The 25,473-nt window shown below is 32.7% G+C and overlaps 1 protein-coding gene across 2 annotated transcripts in view; it reads left to right on the forward strand.

Moving 5' to 3' along the window:
* LOC141495827 (UV excision repair protein RAD23 homolog B-like) overlaps positions 1-25,473 on the forward strand; it is a 104,870-nt gene that overhangs the window by 10,138 nt on the left and 69,259 nt on the right. For both annotated transcript variants that reach the window (XM_074197600.1, XM_074197601.1), the window contains exon 2: positions 22,367-22,448. In XM_074197600.1, coding sequence (XP_074053701.1) covers positions 22,367-22,448 — 82 coding nt within the window. The remainder of the gene's footprint in view (positions 1-22,366; positions 22,449-25,473) is intronic.

Raw genomic sequence — 25,473 nt, forward strand, 5'->3', positions numbered from 1 at the left:
GGCGGCTAGGTGGTGTAGTGGATAAAGCACCAGCCCTGGAGTCAGGAGTACCTGGGTTCAAATCCGGTCTCAGACACTTAATAATTACCTAGCTGTGTGGCCTTGGGCAAGCCATTTAACCCCATTTGCCTTGCAAAAACCTTAAAAAAAAAAATGAAGGATAAAAATAATTACATTACAACTGTATTGATTTTATTTGTGTAAGACTTTTCTTAATGTAATGTAATCAAACTTTTCTGTTTTATATACTATGATCCTGTCTCTTTCAGCAAAGGATACTCTTTCTCTGTCCTTAACTGTTAAAAGTTATCTGCTTCCCTCTTCCTCTCCTTTGTTTATATTCATGCCTTTTTTATTTATTATTTAAAACTTTACATTATGTCTTCATGTGACTTTGCCACTTCCTCCTATGTAGTTGATTGCCAGATCTGTTTAAATACTATATAAATATAACTTGTGGACCATAAGAGTTTAATTGGAATAGAAGGAAAATATTTATTGAGAGCACAGGACTATCAGTACTGGGATATTGAATTGAATGAAAGATCCTCAAAAAGTATATGAGAATGGGATTATACTAGGAAAACCTTTAGAAGTTGAACTTTGAAAAATTAGAGGAATTTTCTGTAGAGTTACAGAGATGATGGAGTTGGGGAAATGAAGGGAAACTTTCTGATAAGACCAGTTGGGGACTACATTGTACAAAAGACCTTGCAGTTTTGTTAAATATTTTGGCAGAACTGGAGTCAACATTTCTGGACTAAAACATTTATGGATGTTCATTCCATATATCTCATATTTGAAAGTTAACTGCCTCATCACGTCTCATGTCTTAGTTTGTAATCTAGTCAAATATAATAATGTCATCAACATGTATTCTCATTTTAAATCTTGGGTTCTTTTCTATCCTTTGCTGCCTGCTATTTAGATTCCACTATCTTCTGGACTGATGCTTCTATCTCCGTGACTGGATTTCTGATAGGAAAGCATCTACCTAGTCTAAGAAACACCAAGTTTTACCATCTTTACCATCTTTGTGCTTTCCTTGCGCACACTTTTTTTGGCAAATTATTTGTTTATTTATTTTCACATTGCTGCAATAATCTTTTTGTGAAAGTAGATATCAACCTTCCCAAAATATACAGAAACCTTAAGAGAAATGAAGTGAGAGGGAAAGTAATTCTTTTCCTTCCTTCAGTCTGTTCAGATAGATACCTTTGACTCTGTCTCTGGGATGGATTGCATTCTTTATCATGAAGTCCATCTGAGAAATTTGCACATACTTTCTAATTTAACTCTAAGAACAATATTCAAATTATGCTACCATTCCTTGAAAGGAGATGCTGAAAATTTGTCTTATGACTCCAGTTCCCTATTCAAAACATGCCTTGGTCATCACTTTCTATAGAATTTAAGTTACTTGTTGCCAAGGATTGCATTGCTTGTATTCTTGTTGCTTTGCAAGGTGCCATGCACATGCTAAGCATCCAATAAATGCTTTTTATTCATAAATTCTCAGCATCACAAAGTAACTAGCAACATAGTGTTTCCTGTTTTTATTTTTTTTAGTTAAGTTTTAACTACTGTATTTGGTATATTTGTAATGAGTTATTTAAGGAATGTTGGTGAAAAATTACTCTGATTCAGATATAGTGAATTCTGTTGTTAGTTTTACATTAAAATTATCCTGTTGCATAATTTGGGATGACTAATAGATAAATAGCATATGAATACCTTAAGTTACTAGTCAGCAAAATAATGATCTAATTATTTTTTTAAAAGCTCATTTTTCTTTCCTAGTCCTTAACACCCATCATGAATTTTTCATTATCTTTTTTTTTTTTTGGTTATGTGTAACATTTTGTTCTAGGATCGTGGATGGATCTTCCCATTTCATAGATATTAAAAATAAATATTGATGTAAAAGAGAAGAGGTTTTGTTGAAACAAACAGTTAAGCATTCCTGAAAGTCTTCTATTAAATGTTCTGTAGTCTAATCTTTACCCTTTATTATTTCTTGACACAGCTAAGAGTGTGTGTGTGTACATGTGTAAAGCATACATCAATACTATCTGTCTGGCTATATGTCATCATCTGGGCAGTATTTTTTTCAAAAATTTTGCTAATGTAGGCGACTAAAATATTATTAAAGATTCACTAAGGCAGTGTGTGATGTTTTATGACTAACTGTAGAATAAGATCATTTGGAAAACCTTGCCTTCTAAAGATATCCCATCTGTGTCAGTTCTGATGGTCATGATCTTAGGTGAACAATGTAGTTACGACATTTTATGCCTCACTTGATACTAATAATCACTGGTTATTGAACAGAGTTGGTAGTTATACTTGTCATTTTTTTTAGAAATATATATGTGGAAATTAGTAATAAGACCCATATTGACATTTCATTTTCCTGGGACAAGGACTTTTAAAAATCTAGAGCCAAAAGGGTAAAAGCAGGTATGATATTCTTTTCATCTTAGTGAATACCAAATCAGAAATACAACTAGGTCACATTTTATATGAATTTTGATTTAGCACAGATTTTTAAAATGTTACTAGGTCACATTTAAAATGCAGATCAAAATTCACTTAAGATGACAAGTATGTGACCTAATTGGGAATTTTAACACAATTATGTTATCATGCTGCACTTGTCTATCATTTTATATGAATGTGATGTACTGCTGTGTATCATATTGCCAACAGTTGTCAATATTTTTTTAATATTATTTTGAAAAATGGACTAAAAAGGATACAATCTTTGGATAGAAACCCTGCCAGCCCAGAAATGACGAGACTTACTATGTTTGAATGACAATTTAATATAATTGAACAGAATGAGTGTGGTCATAGCTTTAAAATAGGATTAGATATCATAAAGCCTCAATCTGCTGTCCTTCATTCTCGAAGAAGACAATGACATCAGGGAGGGGATGCCATGACTGAACAAGTAAATTGCATTGGAATGAGGGGGTTCTGTGCTAAGTCACCAGCCTCACTTCCTCCTCCAGAGCCAACTGGGTCCAGTGGCCGGATATGAATGAGGCCAACTAGAGATGACCCTAGATGCAAGACAATCAAACACAAATAGGTGAAATAAAAGAAAAAAGGCAAAGTTGTATCTGCTTCTTTGAGTTTGCTAAGAAGGAAAAAAACTGGTTTAAAGCAGTGAAAGACAGTAGAAATGAAGTGGATAATGATGAAATATTTGCTGCATGCATTGATTGGTTCATTTGCTTTAAAAACTTAAGTTCAATTGTGTGATGTTAAGATTATCAAAGAGTTAGCAAGTGATGTTGGACATGGCAGCTAAATATTTTAATATTGTAGTTACTTGCCCAAATCCATCAATCTACTTTTTTTTTCTTTTATTGATATAAGCATTTTGAGATAGGAATTTTCCCCAATTACTGTGATGAATTCCACAAATTCTTTGTCTCAATGTTGTCATTATTTTTTTTTTTTAGATTTTTGCAAGGCAAACGGGGTTAAGTGGCTTGCCCAAGGCCACACAGCTAGGTAATTATTAAGTGTCTGAGACCAGATTTGAACCCAGGTACTCCTGACTCCAAGGCCTGTGCTTTATCCACTGCGCCACCTAGCCGCCCCTGTTGTCATTATTTTTTTAATGAAATTGGTTGTTCCTTGTTCTTTGACCCACTTATTTATAATTAGTTTTTAATCAATTTTTAATCTCTGCTTCCAAGACCCTCTTGAATGCAGTAAAAATTGCATTATATTCCAAAAGGATGCATTTAATTTTTCTGCATTTATTGATAATATTTTAATGTCCTGACACACACACACACACACACACACAGTATGTCGGTTTTTGTGAAGGTGATGTCTACAGCTAAGAAAAAGGTAAAAGGTATATTTCTTTCTCTTTCCTTTTAGTTTTCTTCAGTGGTCTGTCATAGCTGATTTTTTTAGAATTCTATCTTATCTCTTTAATTTTTTTCTAATTTATTTTATATGACTATATTTATCTAGTTCTGAGAAGAGTAAGTTGAGGTCCCCCTACTAGAGTAGTTTTATAGTTTCCTATTTCACTTTTCTTTTAAAGAATTTGGATGTTGTGACATTTAGTACATATGTGTTTAATATTTTTTGTTTGATACTCTCTTTTTTTAAGATTTTTTTCAAGGCAGTGGGGTTAAGTGGCTTGCCCAAGGCCACACGGCTAGGTAATTAAGTGTCTTGAGGTGGGATTTGAACCCAGGTACTCCTGACTCCAAGGCCAGTGCTCTATTCACTGCACCACCTAGCCGCCCCTGTTTGATACTCTTTAGTAAAATATAGTTTCCTTAATTATCTCTTTTTATTAGATGTATTTTTGACTTTTGCTTAATCTGAGATCATGAATGCTATTCCTACCTCATATACTTCAGTTGAAGCATAAGAAATTTTGTTTTAGCCTCTTATTTTAACTCTGCCCTTCTGTTTCAAGTGTGTTTCTCATAAAATACATGTTGGATTCTGGTTTCTGGGCCACTTTCTTATCCTCTTTCATTTTATGGTGAATTCATCCCATTGACTTTCACGGTTACAATTAATATGTATTGCCTCCATCTTATTTTCTTTATCCTTTCTCTTTTTTTTAAAAAAAACTGTCTTTCCTCAAAAGGCTTTTATTTCTGATCACTGTCTTCATCCTGACACTCTCTTACCACCACCCTCTTATGCTTATGATTTCTCTTTCACTTTTGCCATTTTATGTTTCTCTCTTGAATCTTATGTTTGAATGTTAGATTTTTCTATTCAGCCCTCAACTTTTCATCAGAAATGTTTGAAAGAGTTCTTTTTCATTAGCTTTGATCTTCTCTTCAGGACTACTGGAAAGTTCTTTATCATTAAATGCTCATTTTTTATCTTCTGAAGGAATATAATTGCTGGTTATTCTTGGTTGTATTAGTTCCTTTGCCTTCTAAGGTGTCATTCCAGTCCTCCCTCCCTCCCACCCTTTTTAATGTGGTAACTGATGGTTTCCCAGTTTATTTGAATGATTTTTATTCCAACTGCTTGTAGGAGTCTCTCACATGAGAAACTGAAATTTGCCTATAATATTGCTGGGAATTTTCATTTTGGGATCTCTTTCAGAGATTCTTTCTGTTTACCTTCTGGTTCTGGGAAATTTGGACATTTTCCTTGATAATTTATTAAAATATGATATTTAGGCCTTTTCTTTATCATGGCTTTTTGAGGTAGCCCATTAAAAATCTTATACCCAACTAAATTCTTTTGAATAATTAATGAGTTAAAGGCATACAATATTAAAGTCAGCCAAGGAGCAAACTTTTAAAAAAATCATCCTAAACTTAGTGAATAAGAATAAACATTTGAATACATGGAAATAAGAAAGAGTAGTTCATTACCCTAGAAACCCAAATTTATTTTTATTTTTGATAACATTATATTTTGCTATGTACAAACTTAATTTTTATGAAATATAATGTATACCTATGGCCTCAATTTTGTTAAATGATTTTTGTAGTGGTAAATTAATTATTATTTTTTAATCAGTCTGGGAGGGGTAGATCACCTGAGTTTCTGGCCAAAAATAGAACTCATTCTTTGTTTCATTTCTTTCTTACCTAGCCATCTAATCACTGAATGGACTTTGCCTCAGGCCAAGGTCTCCCACTGCATCCAGGGCCATCTCCTGTTGTCCTGATCCATTTCTGGCCACTAGATTCAGATAGCTCTGGAGAAAAAGAAAATGAGACTGGTGATTTTGTTCAGCCTTCCCTCACTTCATTTAATTTGCATATCATGGCATCACATCCCTGTTGTCATGGTCCTCTAAGAAAAAAGATATATATTGAAATGTTCATTCTTGGGCGGCTAGGTGGCGCAGTGAATAGAGCACCGGCCTTGGATCAAGAGTAGCTGGGTTCAAATCCGACCTTAGACAGTTAATAATTACCTAGCCGGGTGGCCTTGGGCAAGCCACTTAAGCCCATTGCCTTGAAAAAAAAATGTTCATTCTTCTCAGATTTTCTCACATCCTTGTTCTATGCTGAAACTGCTGTTCTGATTTAAATTTTTTGATGTTTCTTACTAATCTCTTAACTGTACAATGACTAGTCAGAAAATAGGTTTTAACCTTATTTTTACCAATGTCTACTCTTAACTTTCCCCCCTTATTGTTATAACTGACATTTATGTCATAGAAATGGCAATCGTGTTTTATCAACTCCATTTAACAGGAACACTGTTTCTTCACTATGTTTTTAAATCAATACTTTAAGTGAAAATCCATTTTTGAATTAATGGGAAAATGTTAGTTTGAATTTTAAGATTTGATATGTGTGGAAGCAAGAATGAATGATTTCCTCAGGAAGTTGGGCTACTTTTTTTTGTAGGTTGGTATTATAACATTTATTAAAATAGTGCTATGGGTTAATAGAAATAGCAAAGAACCAAAGGATTAAAATGCAAGCTAAGTAAAAATCCCAACTAAAGCCTGAATGTGTCTAATATATTCATTCAGTAGCTAACTAAAATCCCAAGCCCATTATAAAAGGGTCTCAATATAATAAAGTACTGCAAAACAATTGTCAATTTTTAGTTACTAAGACTATGGGAATTGCATTTTATATCTTTTTTCAGTTAAGAAAAAAAAATTCTTTTTGAATGTTATATCACACATATAAAACAAAAATACATTATAAACTTGTAATAGTGGCTTTAAATACATTATCTTACATGTTTCTTATAGGTAATTGATTGTGGTACATATATAACATGGCTACAAAAATAATAAAGAATAGACAAAATAAATATCAACTGCATGGTAGCATTTAAGTGAGAAAGTTGTTATTAATAGGCTGTCATTTTAATTCACACTTAAGAAAATTTTACTAGAATTTGACCTGAGGATAAATTTTTAAAAGAAAAGAGTTCTAGCAATTTTTTAAATCTGCATATTGATTCTTTAGTTTTCTTTACTCTAAAGGGGCATACTAGAGAAGAGAAGGAACTATACTTTTTTTAATAAACCCAAGGTTTTCCAGTCTTTTTCTTTTTGCAAGATTTTGAGTTTACAATTTTTTTCCTCCCCTCCCCTCCCCTCCCCCAATAGAAAACACTCTGATATAGGCTTTACATTTGTAATCATTTGAAAATATAGATTGATATTGAATGTGTTGGGAGAGAGGAATCAGATCCAAAAGGAAGAAAGAAAATATTAGAAATAAAATTTATCTAATAATAAACTAGGTAAATTTTTCAATTCCATATAATTGTCCAAAACAGTATGCATTTTCCCTCCACTTTCCAACGGCGTTGGTATTAAGCATGATATTTTTACACAATTATGAATTTCACAGAGAAAAGCTTCATAGTGTTGTGTCATCTTTAAAAATTGAAGATAATAATAAGCTTTGATCTTCATTTAAACCCAACAGTTGCTTCTCTGGATGTGGATGGTATTTTCTATCACAAGTCTATTAAAACCAAGGTTTTCTAGAACATAACTATTTGACATTTTTCCTGTGTATAATCATTGAAACCTCATTTTTAAGGTACCCATTCTAGCCCTCTAAGCCAAAAAACCCCCACAAATAAATAAATGTTAGCAGGTAATAATACTTCTCATTAACAATTATTACTAATCTCTTGTTACTATGGAAACCCTAATTAATGATCTGTCAGTGCCTCACGGCAACTCCCAAAGCAGATCCTATATTACTACCTCCATTATCCAAGTGGGAAAATGGTGACTTGAAAGGTTACAACCTAACCTAGTCTACTTCATGAAGGAAGAATTTGAACCTGTATTTCTTCTCTAACTCTGTTGATTTGTGACCTGTTTTTTTTTTACCTTTTATTATTTTTTCCAATCATATACAAATATAGTTTTCAACATTGATCCATTTGCAAACCTTTAAATTCCACATTTTTCCTACCACTCTCCTTTCCTCTTCCCTCTCCTCTCCATGGCAACGAACAATCTGATATAGATTAAACATGGACTTTTGTGTTTGACTTATTTCCATATTAGTCATGTTGTAAAAGGAATTTCAACTAAAGAGGAAAAAAATATGAGAAAGAACTAACATAAGAGGTTTTCAAAAGTGAACATAGGGGCGGCTAGGTGGCGCTGTGGATAGAGCACCAGCCTTGGAGTCAGGAGTACCTGGGTTCAAATCCGACCTCAGACACTAAATTACTTAGCCGAGTGGCCTTGGGCAAGCCACTTTAACCCCATTACCTTGAAAAAAAATTCTAAAAAAAAAGTGAACATATTAAGTTTTGCTTTGCATTCAAACTTCATAGTTTTTTCCTCAGAATGTGAATGACATTTTGCATAACAGGTCTCTCAGGATTGTCCTGAATCATTGAATTGCAGATCATCTCACAAAGTATCTATTATTGTATATAATGTTCTCCTGTGAATCTAGATTACTTGAATCCACTACTTTTCCTTTAAAAAAATAGTCTTATGAAAGTAAGGGAGAATGGGAGGATTAAATCCTAGAGCTATTCTCTGTGCTAAATATTGGAGATGTAAATACACAAAAGCTTACATTGTAATAAAGGGAAAAAAAACATGCTAAGGAAAATGGTGTCCAGGGAAGAGTATTTTGGGTTTGAGAAATTACTGTATTTACTAAATAAAATAGTGGGGCAAATCTGTTGACACTCCCTTACCAGAGCAGAAATGGTAGAGTTTATTTGAATATTGTTCTCAGAGCAAGAAAGAGAATAGGGATGGTTGGAGAAGTCCAGGTTTGGAAGGAGGAAGCAATAGCAACAGGGTAGAAAATACCCAGAAGGCTCCACAATCATGCCCCAGGGTTAAGTATTCTTAAAGTATTTGTATTTCTGCATTGCATATATTCTTTGAGTTCCTTAGCACAAGTTCATTGGTGTTCATCTAGAAACTATTTAATGAATATTGAAGTGAATCTTTAAGAAAAAGATTCCTAATTTAGCAATTGGATTATCCTAGGATAGTGGTGTTTCACACTTTGCTAACAGTAGGAGAGTATTGGTTAGAAGTGGAGTTTTATGTCTGAGTATTTTTTACATATTTGATCTGCAATGACCCACTCATATCTGGACCTAATTTCTAGTGCCCAAAAACTTTTGTCAATGAACAAACTAGATAAATTTTTCCTTCAATTCTATATAATTGTCTAAAACAGTATTTATTTTTTCCTCCACTTTCCAACAGGGTTGGTTAGACATGATATTTTTACACTATTATGAATTTCACGGAGAAAAGCCTCATAATGTTGTGTCATTTTGTAAACCAGGACAATATTTTTGACTTACATTTCTTTTATTGTGATTTGGAATATTCTTTCATATAGTTATATATATATAGTATGCATTTCTTTTAAGTATTCATAGCCTTTAATCACTTCTCTTGAGGAATGACTTGGTTATTATGTGTTTATATATTCAATGTAGATATACCTAGATCTGTCTTGAATTCCAAATCCTTATTTGAGAAACTGGATACAAAATTTTCTTTATAAGTCATACAAAGGAAAATTGCTTGTAAATCAATGCTAAATGTATATGCATCAAATGAAATAGCTTGTAAAAGAAAAGTGATTGAATTGTGAAAAGATAAAGATAATAACAATAAGAAGCTAATATTCTAGGGTTACAGATGTAGTAACAAAATAATAAGAAAAGGGGAAAATATTGAATAGAACAAATTGCTAGAAAATTTAGAATTGAAAGATATAACTTTCTTCTAAAGAAGGACATTATTAGATATATAGAGTGAAGTAATAAATTTTCCAAAAAAGGTTATGTGCAAGACAAGAGCAGTTATATTGAGTGTAATATTTCCAGGAAAACCCTCACAGGATTAAGTATTCCTAGTGAAGTTCTTAGGGTAAAGAAATTTTAATAAAAACAAATTATTATTGGACTATTCCTAGAAAGACCTTGCATTCCAAAAGAAAAGCTCATATTCTACCTGCTTCATGATAAAACTATTTTTGCAAATTGGGAGGACAGTCTAACCATAGACATTAAGATAGTGATGAAGGTCCCATTCACCATTTGATGGGAAAAATATGAAAACATTTCATTCTTTTCACTGTCTGTTGCTGGTATAGATTTTCCACAAATAAGATCATGCCTCTGGAGACTCAGTCAATGGGTTAAAGGAGAAAGTGATTAGGGAGGGGTTGTTAGGACCTGTATAATCTTGCTTGGCTGTCTTTGGGCACAACTCTTGATCATGAGTGTCCTCTCAAGAACATCAAATAAAAACTTTATTTTGCTCAGACTAGTCTGAAAATTTCCTTGAGTATTTTTATCATGCACAGATCAAATTTAAACATCCTTTATAGACCATAATGCAATAAAATTAGTGATCAGTACAGGAAACCACAAGAAAAAGATATATACCTGAAAGGAGACTTAATAATGATATCTGGAATAGTGGTTAGAGCAGAAAAAAACCACGTAGAAGAAATAAGAAAATTTTTGGGATGCAAATAAAACAATTCTATATCCTAGATAAAATACATTTACAAAAGAGAAAAGGTTAATGAATTGAATGTTTAGTACAAACAGCTTTGTTTGGAGCTAGAAGTCTGACTATGAAAAGGAGACCTTGTTCTGAATAAATAAGGCAAAAAGAAATCAGTCCAGGACAAAAGAGAAATTTAGAATTAAAATATGAAGACTCAAAAGAGAAACCATTTCAGTGATCAGGAAATACAGGAATTGTCCAGAGAGACAGAGATGTCTACATAGGAAAGCCATCAGTCAATTTAAATTTTGCAAAATATAAATATGGAAGCAAGGGACAGCGTGGTGCCTTTACTTTAATCAATTTCCAGATGAGACTTGTATTAGTAAAGTTCTTCACAGAATTTATAGACTCAGTTTCGAGAATGAGATGGAAAACCACCACATATTATGTGACTTTCCATTCCTCTCATCTAATTGAGGGGCATTGTCATCTCATCTAATAATATAACCTAAGTACCTTTGAACTTTTGTCATCCTACCCTTTTGACTCTGTTGAATTACAACTAAATTTTATATATTGCTTCTCCCAGTTATGTGAACAACTTGAGAGCTAGGATTGCCTCATTTTAATATTTGTTTCTCCAGAATTTATTAATGCTTGTTACAAAAGCAAGTATTTAATAAATGCTCTTTCTTTCATTCATATGGAATTAAAAAAAATTTAAAAACAAATTAACCCAGAATAAATGAGAGGAAATTTGAAAAATTTAAGAAAAATAATTATCTTACAAAATAAAAGAATATAAGACTAATAAAACTTGGGGAAAAGCCAACAATTGATAAGTCTTTAATTTGATTAAAGGTGAGGAAAAGGTAAATAAACTTGTCTTCACTAAATCAGAACATAGAAGAAACTGAAAAAGAAATTTAGAATTATTAATAGCAAAAAAAAGCCCAAATTTATAAAAATCAAATAGAGATCTTAAGCCCATTTCAGGAAAGAATGTTCAATAAGCTATAAAGGAACCTCAAAAGTGGGGGAGGGGAAGCTTTTTGTTCCATCACAGTTTGCAGTAGAATTCTGGTATTAGATCTCACATATGGAAAATATTTATCTTCAACTGAAGTTTTGTCTTATGTTCATTATGGTTTAAATAAGCGTCTTTGGTCTGGACTGTGAAACAAATTACCATTTATAATAGTTCTAGGTATAATTCTTTGATAAGTCCTTTGAGATACACAAAAAAGGTTTGGAAGACACCCCATATATAAATTATTGCTTCCTTGTACTAGTTTCCATCATCTTATCAAAAAAAGCTTTTTAGTATAGTCCTTTTCATGAGTTTCCTTAATCCTAGTTAAGCAACTCTTTTTAAAAACTTTTTATTTTTATTTTTTAGTTTAAATATTTTATTTTTTTCCCGCAACGTGTACTAGTAGTTTTCACCAATCATTTTTGCAAGGTTTTGAGTTTTGCGTTTTCTCCTCCCTCCCCTTCCCCCTGACAGAAAGTAATCTAATATAGGCTTTACATGCATAAAACCATGCTAAACATAGATCCACATTATTCATATTGTGAAAGAAGACTCAAGTCCAAAAGGGAGGGGGAGAAAAGATATAATGCATAAGACATTTTAAAAATTGAGGATAGTGAGTTTTGGTCTTTTATTTAAATTCCACAGTTCCTTCTCTGGATATGAATGGTATTTTCCATCACAGGTTAAAAAGACTTTTTTTTTAAAAAGACATATATTTTTGTCACTAGAAATAACCCAGTCACTTAATAAAAGAACAAAAATTTTAAGAATAAGTTAGAAATGTATAAGGTATGAATAAATTCATGATCACTTTCTAATTTTTAATATTTAAAAAAATGCATCTTAAATCTTACTATGACATTGCAGTATATATAAACTAGCTTGAATTAGTGGAAGAATAACTAATTACTCTTTAAATATTTTTTTTCCAAAAAAAAAACCCTCTGCTTTTAGCTAAAAAATTTTCTCTGCCATTTATGTAAAAGTTGATGTGAGAAATTATCAGTCATTGGAGTTATTGCTCTTTATGCCAAGAGAAAAATCTATCCAGAAGTTAGAAATAATTACAGTATTCCATGGAATACTTTAGACTTCTATTTTAGGTTTGTGGTATTTCTCTTTGCTAATTAATTATTTTACCAAAGTTTTATTGTTCGTTTCTTTTTTTTCAGATTGACAGGCAGGCTATAGGTTCCTTATTTTCAAATCCTTAAGAAACTCAGGAAACATGGAAGTCTAGAAATGAAATTTAAGAAGTAACTGAAATAGATTTTCTTGTAAGTTATACAAATACAGTCACCAATAGAAAAATTAATTTTCCATTGAAATCATGGACTCTATTCTTTATACAATTTAAAAGAGCTAGCTACTTAACATGTTGTTTTATGTTTATTGTTGAGCCAGCAAAATTTTTTATATTGAAATTAGGATTTCGTAGTTATTCCAAGAAGTCAGCTTAGATATTAAAAAAACAAAAAATTTCTTCAGATTACTACATGTGTTTTGACAGGTAAAGATAAGTAATTGGACCTGGAATTGAGGAGAAACAAAACTTAGATTAGATCACCTTTCAGAAATCATGCAATATTTGCAATGATTCTAAACTGTTTGTCAAAAGCCTATCTTATAAATCGTTTTTCCATATGTAAAGAGGAATATAAAAAAGGTACATAATAAATTCATTATACTTTCAAATCTGTCACTTTTTATTTGTTTTCTTCTGTTCATTTTTAAACGATGTTGTTAGTGATCCAATAAGGCAATGAATCATTGAAAACCATGATTCCAGAAAGCATCTGAATGGCAGATGAATCAAATTGGTATAGTGGGAACATGCCTGGCATAGGTAGGCCACGTGACTGAATGGAGCATCTTAAGAAATTTTACTCCTTATAAATCTTTTAATATGTCATAGCCTCATTTTGGTCATCTTAAAAGGAACATCATAGCTGAAAGAACTCTTGTGTAGAAGGTGAATTGGAGTTGTTCATTTGGATTCAAGGGACAGATTTGGAGCAATGAATAAAAGGTTCTAAAAGGATACATATCTTTTTTGAAAAAATTTATTTTTAATTTTTCAATTTTCCCCCCTAATCTTGCTTCCCTCCCCCACTCACCCCCTCCCACACACAGAAGGCAGGCTATTAGTCTTTTTTTTTTAAGGTTTTTGCAAGGCAAATGGGGTTAAATGGCTTGCCCAAGACCACACAGCTAGGTAATTATTAAGTGTCTGAGACCAGATTTGAACCCAGGTACTCCTGACTCCAAGGCCGGTGCTTTATCCACTATGCCACCTAGCCGCCCCAGCCTATTAGTCTTTTACATTGTTTCCATGGTAGGCATTGATCTAAGTTGAATGTGATGAGAGAGAAAGCATATCCTTAAGGGAAAAAAATAAAGAGATAGCAAAATTAACATAATAAGATAATGCTTGTTTTTTTTTTTTTTTTAAATTAAAGCTAATAGTCTAAGGTCTTTGTTCAAACTCCACAATTCTTTCTCTGGATACAGATGGTATTCTCCATCGCAGATATCCCAAAATTGTGTCTGATTATTGCACTGATGGAATGAGCAAGTACGTTAAGGTTGATCGTCACCCCCACGTTGCTGTTATAAAGGATACATTTCTTAATAAAAGGACTTTCTGAAATTTGAATGGGTGATCTCTGAATGTAGTTATTAACCCTCTTTTTGACTACTTTTTTCTAAAAGAAATGATCGAATACACGATTGGAAAAAATGAACTGTTTAAGAATGAAGTATTACAATCTTAGTGCTTTAGTGGTATCTACAAAACTAATGTTATTAAAATGACTGGCACATTTATTTTATTTTCTGTGACTTGCACTGTTTAAAATCATAGCTCCAGTAGTGAAAAATTTAGTACTTTACTTCTATCATTTTTTTAAGGTTTTTTGCAAAGCAAATGGGGTTAAGTGGCTTGCCCAAGGTCACACAGCTAGGTAATTATCAAGTGTCTGAGACCGGATTTGAACCCAGGTACTCCTGACTCCAGGGCTGGTGCTTTCATTTTAATGACATCAACTCTGAGTCTGGTATTTTGAGTCATTAGAAGTCCTGAGAAAGATTAAAGTTGTTCAGAACTCTAAAAATTTTAGAGATATGCATTATCTCATTATGTGGAACATATTCAAATTAATGCTGAGATAATGCAGAATCCAGGTTTCCTATTCAGTCACAAAATCTGTGATAAAGGATAGTTACCATTTTACAGGTGAGTAAAAACTACTAGGAAAAAACTAATCAGGACATAATACAAATATAAAAATAAAGAATCTTGAAGTTGGAGTGCAACACTTGTTTGGTCTGTATTTGAATAGGCGTTAGCTCTTGTACCTGACGAGTGATCATCTAGGCTCCACTTAGAAACATAATGGGATAGGCCAAATTATACCTCATTTACTAGCCTATTCCACTTGTAGAGAACTCAGTTTTAAAGAAGTTTTTCCTTATCTGGGGCTTTAAAAAGAAGTTTCCTCTTCCATCAGAAAGTCCTTAAAAGGCTTATAGAGGGCAATTCTTGAATTTCTTAAAAGTTTTTTTTTTTTTTGACATGCTTAGCTTTTTCCATCAATATTAGGATGTAATGACTTCCTCACAATTATTATCTTGACTGCTCTTGTGAATGCAGGTCATATTGACAAGCTCCTTCATGAAATATAGGCTATAAAGATCATGTGCAGAAGGACTTGTTACCTCCCTCACTGAAATCATTGTTCAAAAAGTGGAGTAGAAAACTAAGGGAAATTATTTGGGATCAGGTTTTCAAGAAGAAATGAGGGGAACCTTGGGGAGAGATGAGCATATGATTACATAATTTGTATTTAATAGAATTTAAGAAAAAGTAAACAAGAATCTGAAATAAACTTTTTTTCAGAGAACTGTTCCAAATAAAAAAGGATAAGTAGGAATCCAGATAGGCTATTCAGCAGAGAAAATCTGTGAAGAAGGGGATGGTAAACTCTCCAGTATGAAGTTATGAAAATACAAGAAAAAGATGTTCATTTTTTAATGAGAAAGAAAGGGGGGAGGATTGATGGAATTCTGTAAAGAGATCTGCACAAGAAACTTCATTTCTGATTCAACCTTTAAATAGTAATATATCAAAAGTAGAAACAAAAATAATTTGAGAATGAGAATGAATGCTTTCAAGACTGATAAACCCCAAATGTTCTGAGATTTGTAATAGAAACTAGGGGAAGCAAAAGTTCTAGGGATGAGAAGAGGATTCAAAAAATTGGTAACTCTCCTGCTTGGAGTAGGTGAGATGATAATGAAGGAAAGAAGCCTAAACTTTTCAACTTTTTTATTTTTGCTTCTGTTTCTCTTCAATGTATAATCTTTGAACTGGGAAGGATAGATCAAAAATGCTTAAATAGGTAGTTGAAGCCTGAGATAAGTGAGAGATGATCAGAGAGCAACTTTAATGAAATCAAGTCACTAGGTCCAGATGAACTTAAGTCTGGGCCTCCAAAAGTATTGGCAAAAGTATTTGTTGAGTCCTGGTGATCCTATAAAGAGCTTGGAATTTCAGAGATGTTCTGTAGAACTGGAAAAGACAGATATTATACCAGTTTTTTGAAAAAATAAATTCTGGTAGAATCTGCCAGTGGGTTTGATTTTTTTTCATTCTTAGAAAAAATTTTAGAACATAAACAGGGTTTTGTGAACACATAGAAAAGAAAGTAGTGATCACTAAAAACCATACTAGCATTATTTTCTTTTTTGACAAGGTAACCAGACTAATAGATTAAAGGGTTACTGAAGATATTTAAAATTTCAGTAGAGCATTTGACAGAATTTTTCATGCTTATCTTTTGAGACAAAATGGAATAGGTTATTTTTTTAGATATGGTACAAGTACAGGTCTGGTATTATTGTTAATGGAATAATAGTAGTTATTAAACAGGACTGTGTTAATATGGATGAAATTCTCTGAAGGAGTACCTTCAAGGAGAAAATGCCCACTTCTATCCTTTTCAAAATTACATTTCAAAATATTAGGTGGGATTATAGCGTAGATCTTTGGAATATAAGAAGGGATTTATAGGGGCTAATACTAAAAGTCTATGTAAGCTAACACTATTAATATGGCTGACAAAATCAAATACTGCTCTTTACATTGAGGATACATTGAAGGACTTGCAAATTCCAAAAAGAAGATAAGTAATGTATTCTGGTCAGATCATAGATGGAGTACTATGTCCAGATTTTGATGCTGTGTTTTGAAAAAGACATAGTGAACCTTAAACACATCCTGAAGGGGGTAACCTGAATAGTACAAGGACTGAAAGCAATATCATATGAGAATCCACTGAATAATTTAGTCTGAAAAAGAAAAAGGGATAGGAAGAGAGGGATATTGTTCATCTTCAAGTATTTGAAAGGCTGACATGTCGAAAATTGAATAGCCTTTTTTCTGCTTACCTTCAAAATGGGTAGAAGTTACGGAAGAGTCTTATGATTACTATAAGGAAAAAGTTTCCTATTTATTGAAAAAAAGGAATGGGGAAATGTATTGGGTTTTCATTCACTGGAGGTCTTAGAAACTTGTTGGGGATGTTAGTTATAGAAATGATTCTTGTTCAGATATGTGTTGAAATAAATGGTTTCTGAGATTACTTGGCTTCTGTGGTTCTATTTAACCTAAAATTACTTTTTGTGTTAACTCATTTATCTCTTTGAGCCTCAGTTTTCACATCTGTAAATGAGAGGTCTAGACTTAGGAGTTCTTTCCAGCTCTAAATGCCATCATTTTGCTTTTATACTTTTATATTGCATGCCACTTTTTGTTTGAATTTGGTCATCAAAACTTATGTCTTATTTATATGAACTACTGTCTAACCACATCTCTTGCCTGTACTTTTGAAGTTTGTTGAATAGTTGTTGGGTGTCTTCTTACATCAATGTTATAAAAATATGATGAAACCTAAGTCTATGCTTTGATCCAACATGCATGTTGAGATTTTTTTTTCTCTGTCTCTTTTCCCCCCCTCTGGTGATAGACCTTACCTTGAAATCCTGAAGAGCTGTTTTAGAAACATTCAGGTCATGTGGATTCAGGACAGATTTATTAATATGTTCTCCTTTAGTCACATTCCCCCTCTACTGTTAATTAAGCTTATAATGTATTTTCAATATATTTTAGTCCATTAAAGCCCAAACAAACTAAAAGAGGGATCTATTTAATTTTTAAATTGTTTGTTTTCTTGGTCAATGAACAATTTGGTTTTCATTGAGTAACTATGAATTCAAAAACTTTGAGTCTCTGCCTTAAAACTCCACCTATATTTGAAATATTCCATCTTGATCACTAATCCCTTTCTCTGTAGAAGAAGAAAAAGCATGTCTGAAACTATTGTGGCAGGTAGGATTTAAAAAGCCTATCCAAACTTGGTAGACTTATTTTTACTCAATGCTTGACAAAGTATGATTAGAACACTACTATTAGTTCATTTTTATAATATCTTTGATAGCCTAGTATTTTTGCAGCAGATTTCTATTAAAAAAACTTCAAAGCATATTCTGAAATTAGTTAGTTTTCATGGTGTTTCATGCCATAGTTTGAGCCAATGGGCACTAGTAATCTCTTCTGTTTCCTTTATATCCCTTCCTTTTGCTACTTCCTGTACAATTCATTCTTTCCCCATATCTCATTCTTATTTCTCTTGGGTACTTAACCAGTTCTCATCTCAATGCCTACCCTTCCAATTTCCACTCAGTAAAAACCTCCACCACAGCTTTAAACTTGTCAGCTGAAGGATAGTAAAAAGAAAATTTCACCTTTGTAGAGAAGAAAGCATTTAGTTTATTATATATGATTCATTATATAGGTGACCTAAAAACCAGTCAACTGAAACATTGTAAAAACCATGTGAAAAATGTTTAAATAACTCTTAGAAATATAGTAAAGAATTTTGCTGCATGCATTTTATAGTCTAGAGAATTTGAATACAACTCCAGTTATTTAGGTTTTTTATACAATTAATATATGACTATTTTCTTTTTAAATTTAAATGACTTGACACATCTAAAAAATCCTGTAGACAGTGCTGCTAATAATTATGACCTTAGGTGTTAAATATAATTTTGTCAGTACTTTCCATTTGCCATCTAATTTCTGTTTTCTAAAACAGTCTTTCTAGCAGTCTAAGTTTTCTCTTCTCACTTTTCTATATCTTGTCTTGTGATTTTTCACCTTCCATTTATTTTCTATAAGTCTTGTTTCTACATAATTTGCTTACAGTTTTCTTCACCTGTTTTTTTGCCTTTCTTGTATCCTCAGAGCTTAGCACAAAATTAATGGGAAGATAATTGTTAATCATCAATATCTTTGTAAGTGACATTTGTTATTTGGAGAAAGAGAGCATGGTTTTGTGGAAATGGCTATAGTCTTGAAATCAGGAGAGAATTGAGGTAGCATCCTGGCTTCAGAAACCTGCTAATTTATATGGGCAAGTCACTTAATGACACTGAACTTCACTTTTTTAAAAATCTTTTAAAGTACTGTAATAGCCCGGATAAAGTTGTTGTATAGAAAAGCACATTCTAAATAATTACATTAATGTTAGTTACCGACTGATTTTTTTTTAACCTAAATTTCCCATTGGTAATTCATATTTAAAGGTAATGAAACCAATTAGTCTCCAACTTTGTCTAAATCTTGTTCCCCTCCATTATCCTACAAGCAATGGATAATTAAGTCCTTTCTGTCAATTCTACTTCCACAATGAATGAAACCATCCCCAGTTTTTTGTTACTACTGCCACTATCCTAGTTCAAGTCTTCATTATCATTGTCCAAACTGTTCAGTTGTTTTTTTAGCTGGTTTCTTTGCATTGGTTCCCCCCAGCATCCATTCTCTGTACTGCTGCCAGAATAATCTTCAGACACAGCAGTTTTGCCTCTTGAATCAAGTTCATACACTTTAACTTGGCTTTGGATAGCCTAAGATAAGGTGACCTTAACCTACTTAACGTACCTTATTTGTTCCTCCTTACCTTTTTTCATTTGTTCATCAACCATTCTCCCAGTACCCTAGACTCAAAGCAGTAGTCTACTTTTAACTCCTTCCTTTCCTCTCACATCTAACCACTTATCTGAATCTTCTTAATTCTCTATGTATAATATCTCTCACTTGCCTCATCTCTCTACTCCTGATACTGCCTTATTTCAGACCCTTACTGTCACCTGGATTATCATAAAACCCCATTAACTGATCTATTTACCACCATTTTGCTAATCTAACCATATATCACTGTCAAAATATGATCATGTCGTTCTCTTGCTCAAACTATTATTCTTTAGTTGCCTACTTGATAAAATAAAATGTTTCACTATACAAGGATTGCTTCTAGCTTAATTTCTTATTACTACTCCTTTTTTACATATTGCATTTTAGCTAAATTGAACTGCTAATTTCCTGATCTCATTTGGTGCATTGTAAATACTCAAAACATTTTCTTATGTCTGGAGAGGCAGTATGGTCCAGAAGAAAGAGTGCTAGATTTAGATTTAGAGAATCTGAATTTAAAACTCATCTCTGCTGCTTAATATCTATGTGATTTGGGGCAAGTCAGTTAACCCTTCTGGTTCTGTTTATCTCTATATGAGAGGATTGGACTAGATGACCTTAAAGTTGACTTCTAGTTCTAAATCTAGTCCTTTGTGAATTTCTGCTACCTTATAGCTCAGCATTTTCTTCCTGGAAAAAGTAAATGGGGAGTGAGTATTGGGGAGAAGGTATAATATAGATTAGAAATGTTTCTTCATACACTGGGTGGTGAGCTGTGAATATTGGGGAAAAGACTCAAAACAGATTAGAAAGTACTGTGGTTGGATCCATTCTAGTTTTTCATAGCTGAACTGAACAAACACAACTCACTTAAGGTTTATTAGAAAGGGTGCTCAGAGGCACTTGAGAACATTATCAAGCTTTACTAAAGTACTATGACTGCCAATGGGAATTACCAAGATGAAAAAACCCTTCAGACATCTTTCAGTCTAATATAGGGGTGACTTATCTACAGATAATTACAAGTGATTAGGAGATAAAAGGATAACTGGGTCTGAAAAGAGAAGCAAGAGAGGTAGGAGAGACCCAAAGTTTGGAAATTTACGTGTTACATAAAAGAATATGAGGTATATTATCTGATGCCTCCGTGTACCCCTTTTTATAAATAAGGAACCAAAAGTGAACTACCCTACAACCATAGTATCTTCCAGTTCCCCAATATTCACTCTCAACACTCACCACAAGATGAAAAGCTGCACAGGTATCTTGCAAGTTAATATTGAACTCAAATACACACACACACACACACACACACACACACAGACACACACACACACACACACACACACACACACAGACACAGACACACACACACACACACGCCCAAAATGTGAGACAGTAGGTGAACTATTGAAAAAAAAGTGGATATTTTGATACCTTAAGTCCCTTAATAAACTGCTTGACATCGGTCTCCTGGGTGACTTCCAAAGTCTCTTCTAACTGATCTTTTAAACCACCAAATGATGTGTATATATATCCTCTCCCTACTTTTAAAAACATTTTGAAAACCTCAAAGGAATATTTGTGATGAAGGCAGCAGTGTTTCAAAATGGCATCACTTATCCCCAGCCCTATTCCATGTCAGGCTTCTCAGTTTAATTGAACTAAATATGACTTGGCCAAATGTTTACACTCATATTAAACCTAATATAATGGGTGTTTAAAAGCTATCAAATATCTTGCTAGTTAAATGGAATAAAGGATCAGAGTCGTTTATTCTATTGATGGTGATCATCAGGAAATTTTTGTGTTAAATGTTTGCTTAAGTGCCAAGCATTGAATGTTTGGTATATCTTAGGGGTTTTTTTTCTTTTTTTGCTTCATCTCTGCCTTAGAGCACAGGTGTCAAAAATGTAAATCACATAACCTTGAGTGCTGCCTGAACAGATTAAAATGTAGTTGGGAAGTATCTAATAAAATAAATAATGCAATAGAATAAGACAATATTACATTTTAAAATTGTCAGTATTTGGATCTTAAGGGATTTTTCTGTATAGGATTCTAGTTCTATTTGAGCCTGACTCCACTGGCATAGAATAAGTGATGGCCTCAAATCAAAGGACCTAAGTCTAGATTTTACTAAAGATGTATAGTATAACTCCAGTCAGCTTCTTTATCTCCAGAATGCCATGATCATATCTCACAAGTTGTTAGAAGTGATACCGTTTTTGAGTTTTTTCTTTTTTTAATGAAGATCCACCTTCTCTTCAGCTCTAAAATGGTTACAGAAGTGTTTTCTCCTATTCATAATGTATAGTCAAGCAAAAAAAATAATTCATATTGGCATATAAGTGCTCCTTGGAACCGTGGTTGATCATTGTATTGATCAAAATTGGTTGTCTCTGATATTCTTGTTAATGCATTAGTTTTCTTTGTGAGTGATGTTTTTAAAGGGTTTGGAAAATATAAGATCCTGTTCTCTCCCCCTCTTATTCCAGAACACATAACACTACAGAAAACAGAACATATATAGGGAAAAACAAAAAGCTAATATTTTAATTAGGATTTAGGTTTTGATCTAATTGAAGAATCATGTCTATCAAATCCCAAATGTCTCACTTTTAGATCTGTTGTAGGAATCAGTACATCTGTTGGCACAGAAATAGTTACCTTTAAGTATGCTGTGTAATTAGAAAATGATGTGACTTTTCCATAAAAGCACTTCAAAAATTCTATCTTTTGTTACATTATGATAAAGGAAATTAAGTAAATGCTTATATCTTATCCAATGTTATTCAATTCTATTCTCAGATGCAAGGAAATTAACTGTTTGTTTTTCCTCTAGGTTAAGGCACTGAAAGAGAAGATTGAATCTGAAAAGGGAAAGGATGCCTTTCCAGTAGCAGGCCAAAAATTAATTTATGCAGGTAATCAATTATATCCTATGAATTGATGATTACATCAATCTACAAGTTTGCTTTGAAAATGTTTACTGTTAAAATAATTCTCTACATTAGAATTGGTTTTTAGAAATAGTTTCAAAAAGCAATGCTTTTACAAATATAAATATAAATACACACACACTAGCAGGATTTAATGTGCAAATTTTAGCTAGAAATTATGAAATATCATTCATATAGCATCTAATACCTGCTATTGTACAGTTTTGGATATGCCTTTTAGGATTTCTTTACTCCCTGTAACACCTTTTCCTGTTATTTACTACTGACATAATAAAGCTTTAATTTAATTTGATTTTTCTTTTTGTCTCCTGGGTTTCTTTACTTTCTACTTTTTCTCCCACTTCAATAGTCTGTCCTTTTACCTGATTGATACTTTGTAAAATATTGATCTATTTTTTCTTCTATTCAGCTAACTTTTTTATTATTTATTTTCCCAATTATTTGTAAAGATGGTTTTTGACAATAATTTTTGTAAAGTTTCTTCGCACCCTTCCTTTTCCTAAGAGGACCTTAGATATCAGATTATTTTAGATTACCTTAGATAATCTGATATAGGTTAAATATGCACACTGATTTAATATTTTAAGAATGGCAAAGCATATAGAGCATCTCCAAAGTTTTGATAGTTTAAAACTGTATTAAATCTTCTGGGACACCCTGTCTATCACTTATGATGGCCTGCTCTTTAGAATTTTGGAACTTGGTTTAATTGAAAGTATTTGAATACCCCTTCAGATAAACTGCAGCTACTCTTCCAGATTTTTTAATTCCCCCAGGGTAACCTCCCACTTGCATTTTTTGTTTGCTATTCTCCAATAAGGACAAAACAAAGACTTTTTCTCAGAATCTATTAAGGGCATGTAACATGAGCCCTAGGAGAGAAATGGCAATGATAAGGGAGGCTTGCATCTCCACCACCCCCCCCCCTTTTTTTTTTTAGCTCTATGGTTCCTTGCCATGAGAACCTCCATCTAGAGTTTTATTTTCTTTCTGGACAGTGAACCAGTGAAAGAAACAAAATCAGTAAATGAATCATGTGATTTAAAATAATAAAAGTATTAACTTTAAAATTGGCCTGAACATCTAGCAATACTGCAGCCAAATAAAATTTTTGCTGACTGGTTATAAAAAGCACTTATTAATTTCCTAAATATTTCATATGACCAAATGTGACTTTTGGGGTAAATTTCAATATTAATTTTTAGAATGAAAATTTTTTGCATTTCTTTTTAAAAACTTATTTATAAACAGAGAGGTCAGGACATTCAAGAAAAAACATCAGTCTGTTTATTCTTTCCATGTCACACCTAATTCAGATTGCCTTTTTTGATTGACCCGCTTATCCTGTGAACTCAAGTTCTAATTGGGAAGAGTAAGAGAAGACTCTAATTATACTTGAATATATATTTTGTATACTCTGCCTTTAGCCTTCAGAAGTAAGTGGGATATTAAGCCTAGTTCCCTTCTTTCCTTTGTTAAGACAAGACTCTTCTTATGTGCTTGTAGCCCCTACACCAATCCTATCAACCAAAAAATGATTGTTTTTCATTTTTAATATACTTTTCAATAAGTTATATCTATAATTTCCCTTAACCTGTATGTTTATTTTTCCTTTCAAAGCTTACATTATAGAGATGTGGCCAATATTTAGGCACAACATGTATTTAGGTTTGTTTTAAGAAAAACACCATCCTTTCATTAGAGTAAGAAATTTCTCTCAGTGAGGAAATCCCCTTGGCCAGTCAATATCTGGCAACTGCTCTACAGCTTTCTCTTAGAGAATTATTTGGGTCACATCATAATCTTGTGCCTCACAGCATGTCAGAGATGGTAATTGAACTTAACTCCTACTGACCGTGAGGCTAGTCCTCCCTAACAGTACCACAGTAATATCATGCATTTTATGTTTCTCATTGTTTCCACCAAATGGTATTAATTTTCAAAAATATTACCCTATCTTATCCCTAAAACAGCTGGAGAAAACTGAGGCATAGAAAGTTAAGTAATTTCTCACATCTCACATGCCTACCTAGCAGCAGATATGGAACTAGCAGCCAGTTCTGAGAGGCAGCAGCAATTTTGAACTTGATTTGATGCTCACCTTAAAAACAATTATTTTGTGTGAGGTATGAACAAGACATCTTAGTTTTACTAGCTATAAAATGGAAAAATTAAAAGTACGTATATCACAAAGTGATTATGAAGAAATCAATGTATAAATCTAAAAGCACTGTATGAATGATTTTTATTATATAAATATTTTATTTGTTTTCCAATTCTATACAATAATAGTTTCTACCTATTAGCTTTTGTAAGGTTTTGAATTTTATACTTCCCCCCCACCCTCACTTCCCTCCCCTTTGCCCACAGAAGGCAGTCTGATAATCTTTTACATTGTTTCAGTGCTGTGCATTGATCAAAATTGAATGTGTTAGGAGAAAAAAAAATATCCTTGATGAAAAAAATAAAACACTAGAAATAGCAAAATTGTGTAGTACATACGACAACTTTTAAAAAAAATTGAAAGTAATAGTTTTTGGTCTTTGTTTAAACTCCACAGTTCTTTCTCTAAATACAGATGGTATTCTCCATCACAGATACCCTAAAATTGTCTCTGATTATTGCACTGGAATGAGCAAGTTCATTAAGGTTGATCATTGCCACTATTGCTGTTAGGGTGTATATGTTCTTCTGGTTCTCGCTCAGCATCCATTCATGCAAGTCTTTTTCCAGATTTCTCTGAAATCCCATTCCTCCTAGTTTCTAATAGAGCAATTGTGTTCCATAACATACATATACTGCAATTTGTCCGGCCATTCCCCAATTGATAGATGTCCCTTCAATTATTCTTCTAATCCTGCTTTTTCCTGTCTTTATACATAAGTAGTATAAGTAAATCTGTGCTGATAATAATGAGTACCTCATATACCATTTAACTTGGGAGAGGTAAGAGTACTTCTGAGTTTTATCTCACTGGTTTTCTACATTT

This window comes from Macrotis lagotis, chromosome 8, assembly GCF_037893015.1.
Source record: "Macrotis lagotis isolate mMagLag1 chromosome 8, bilby.v1.9.chrom.fasta, whole genome shotgun sequence".
Classification (NCBI taxonomy): domain Eukaryota; kingdom Metazoa; phylum Chordata; class Mammalia; order Peramelemorphia; family Peramelidae; genus Macrotis; species Macrotis lagotis.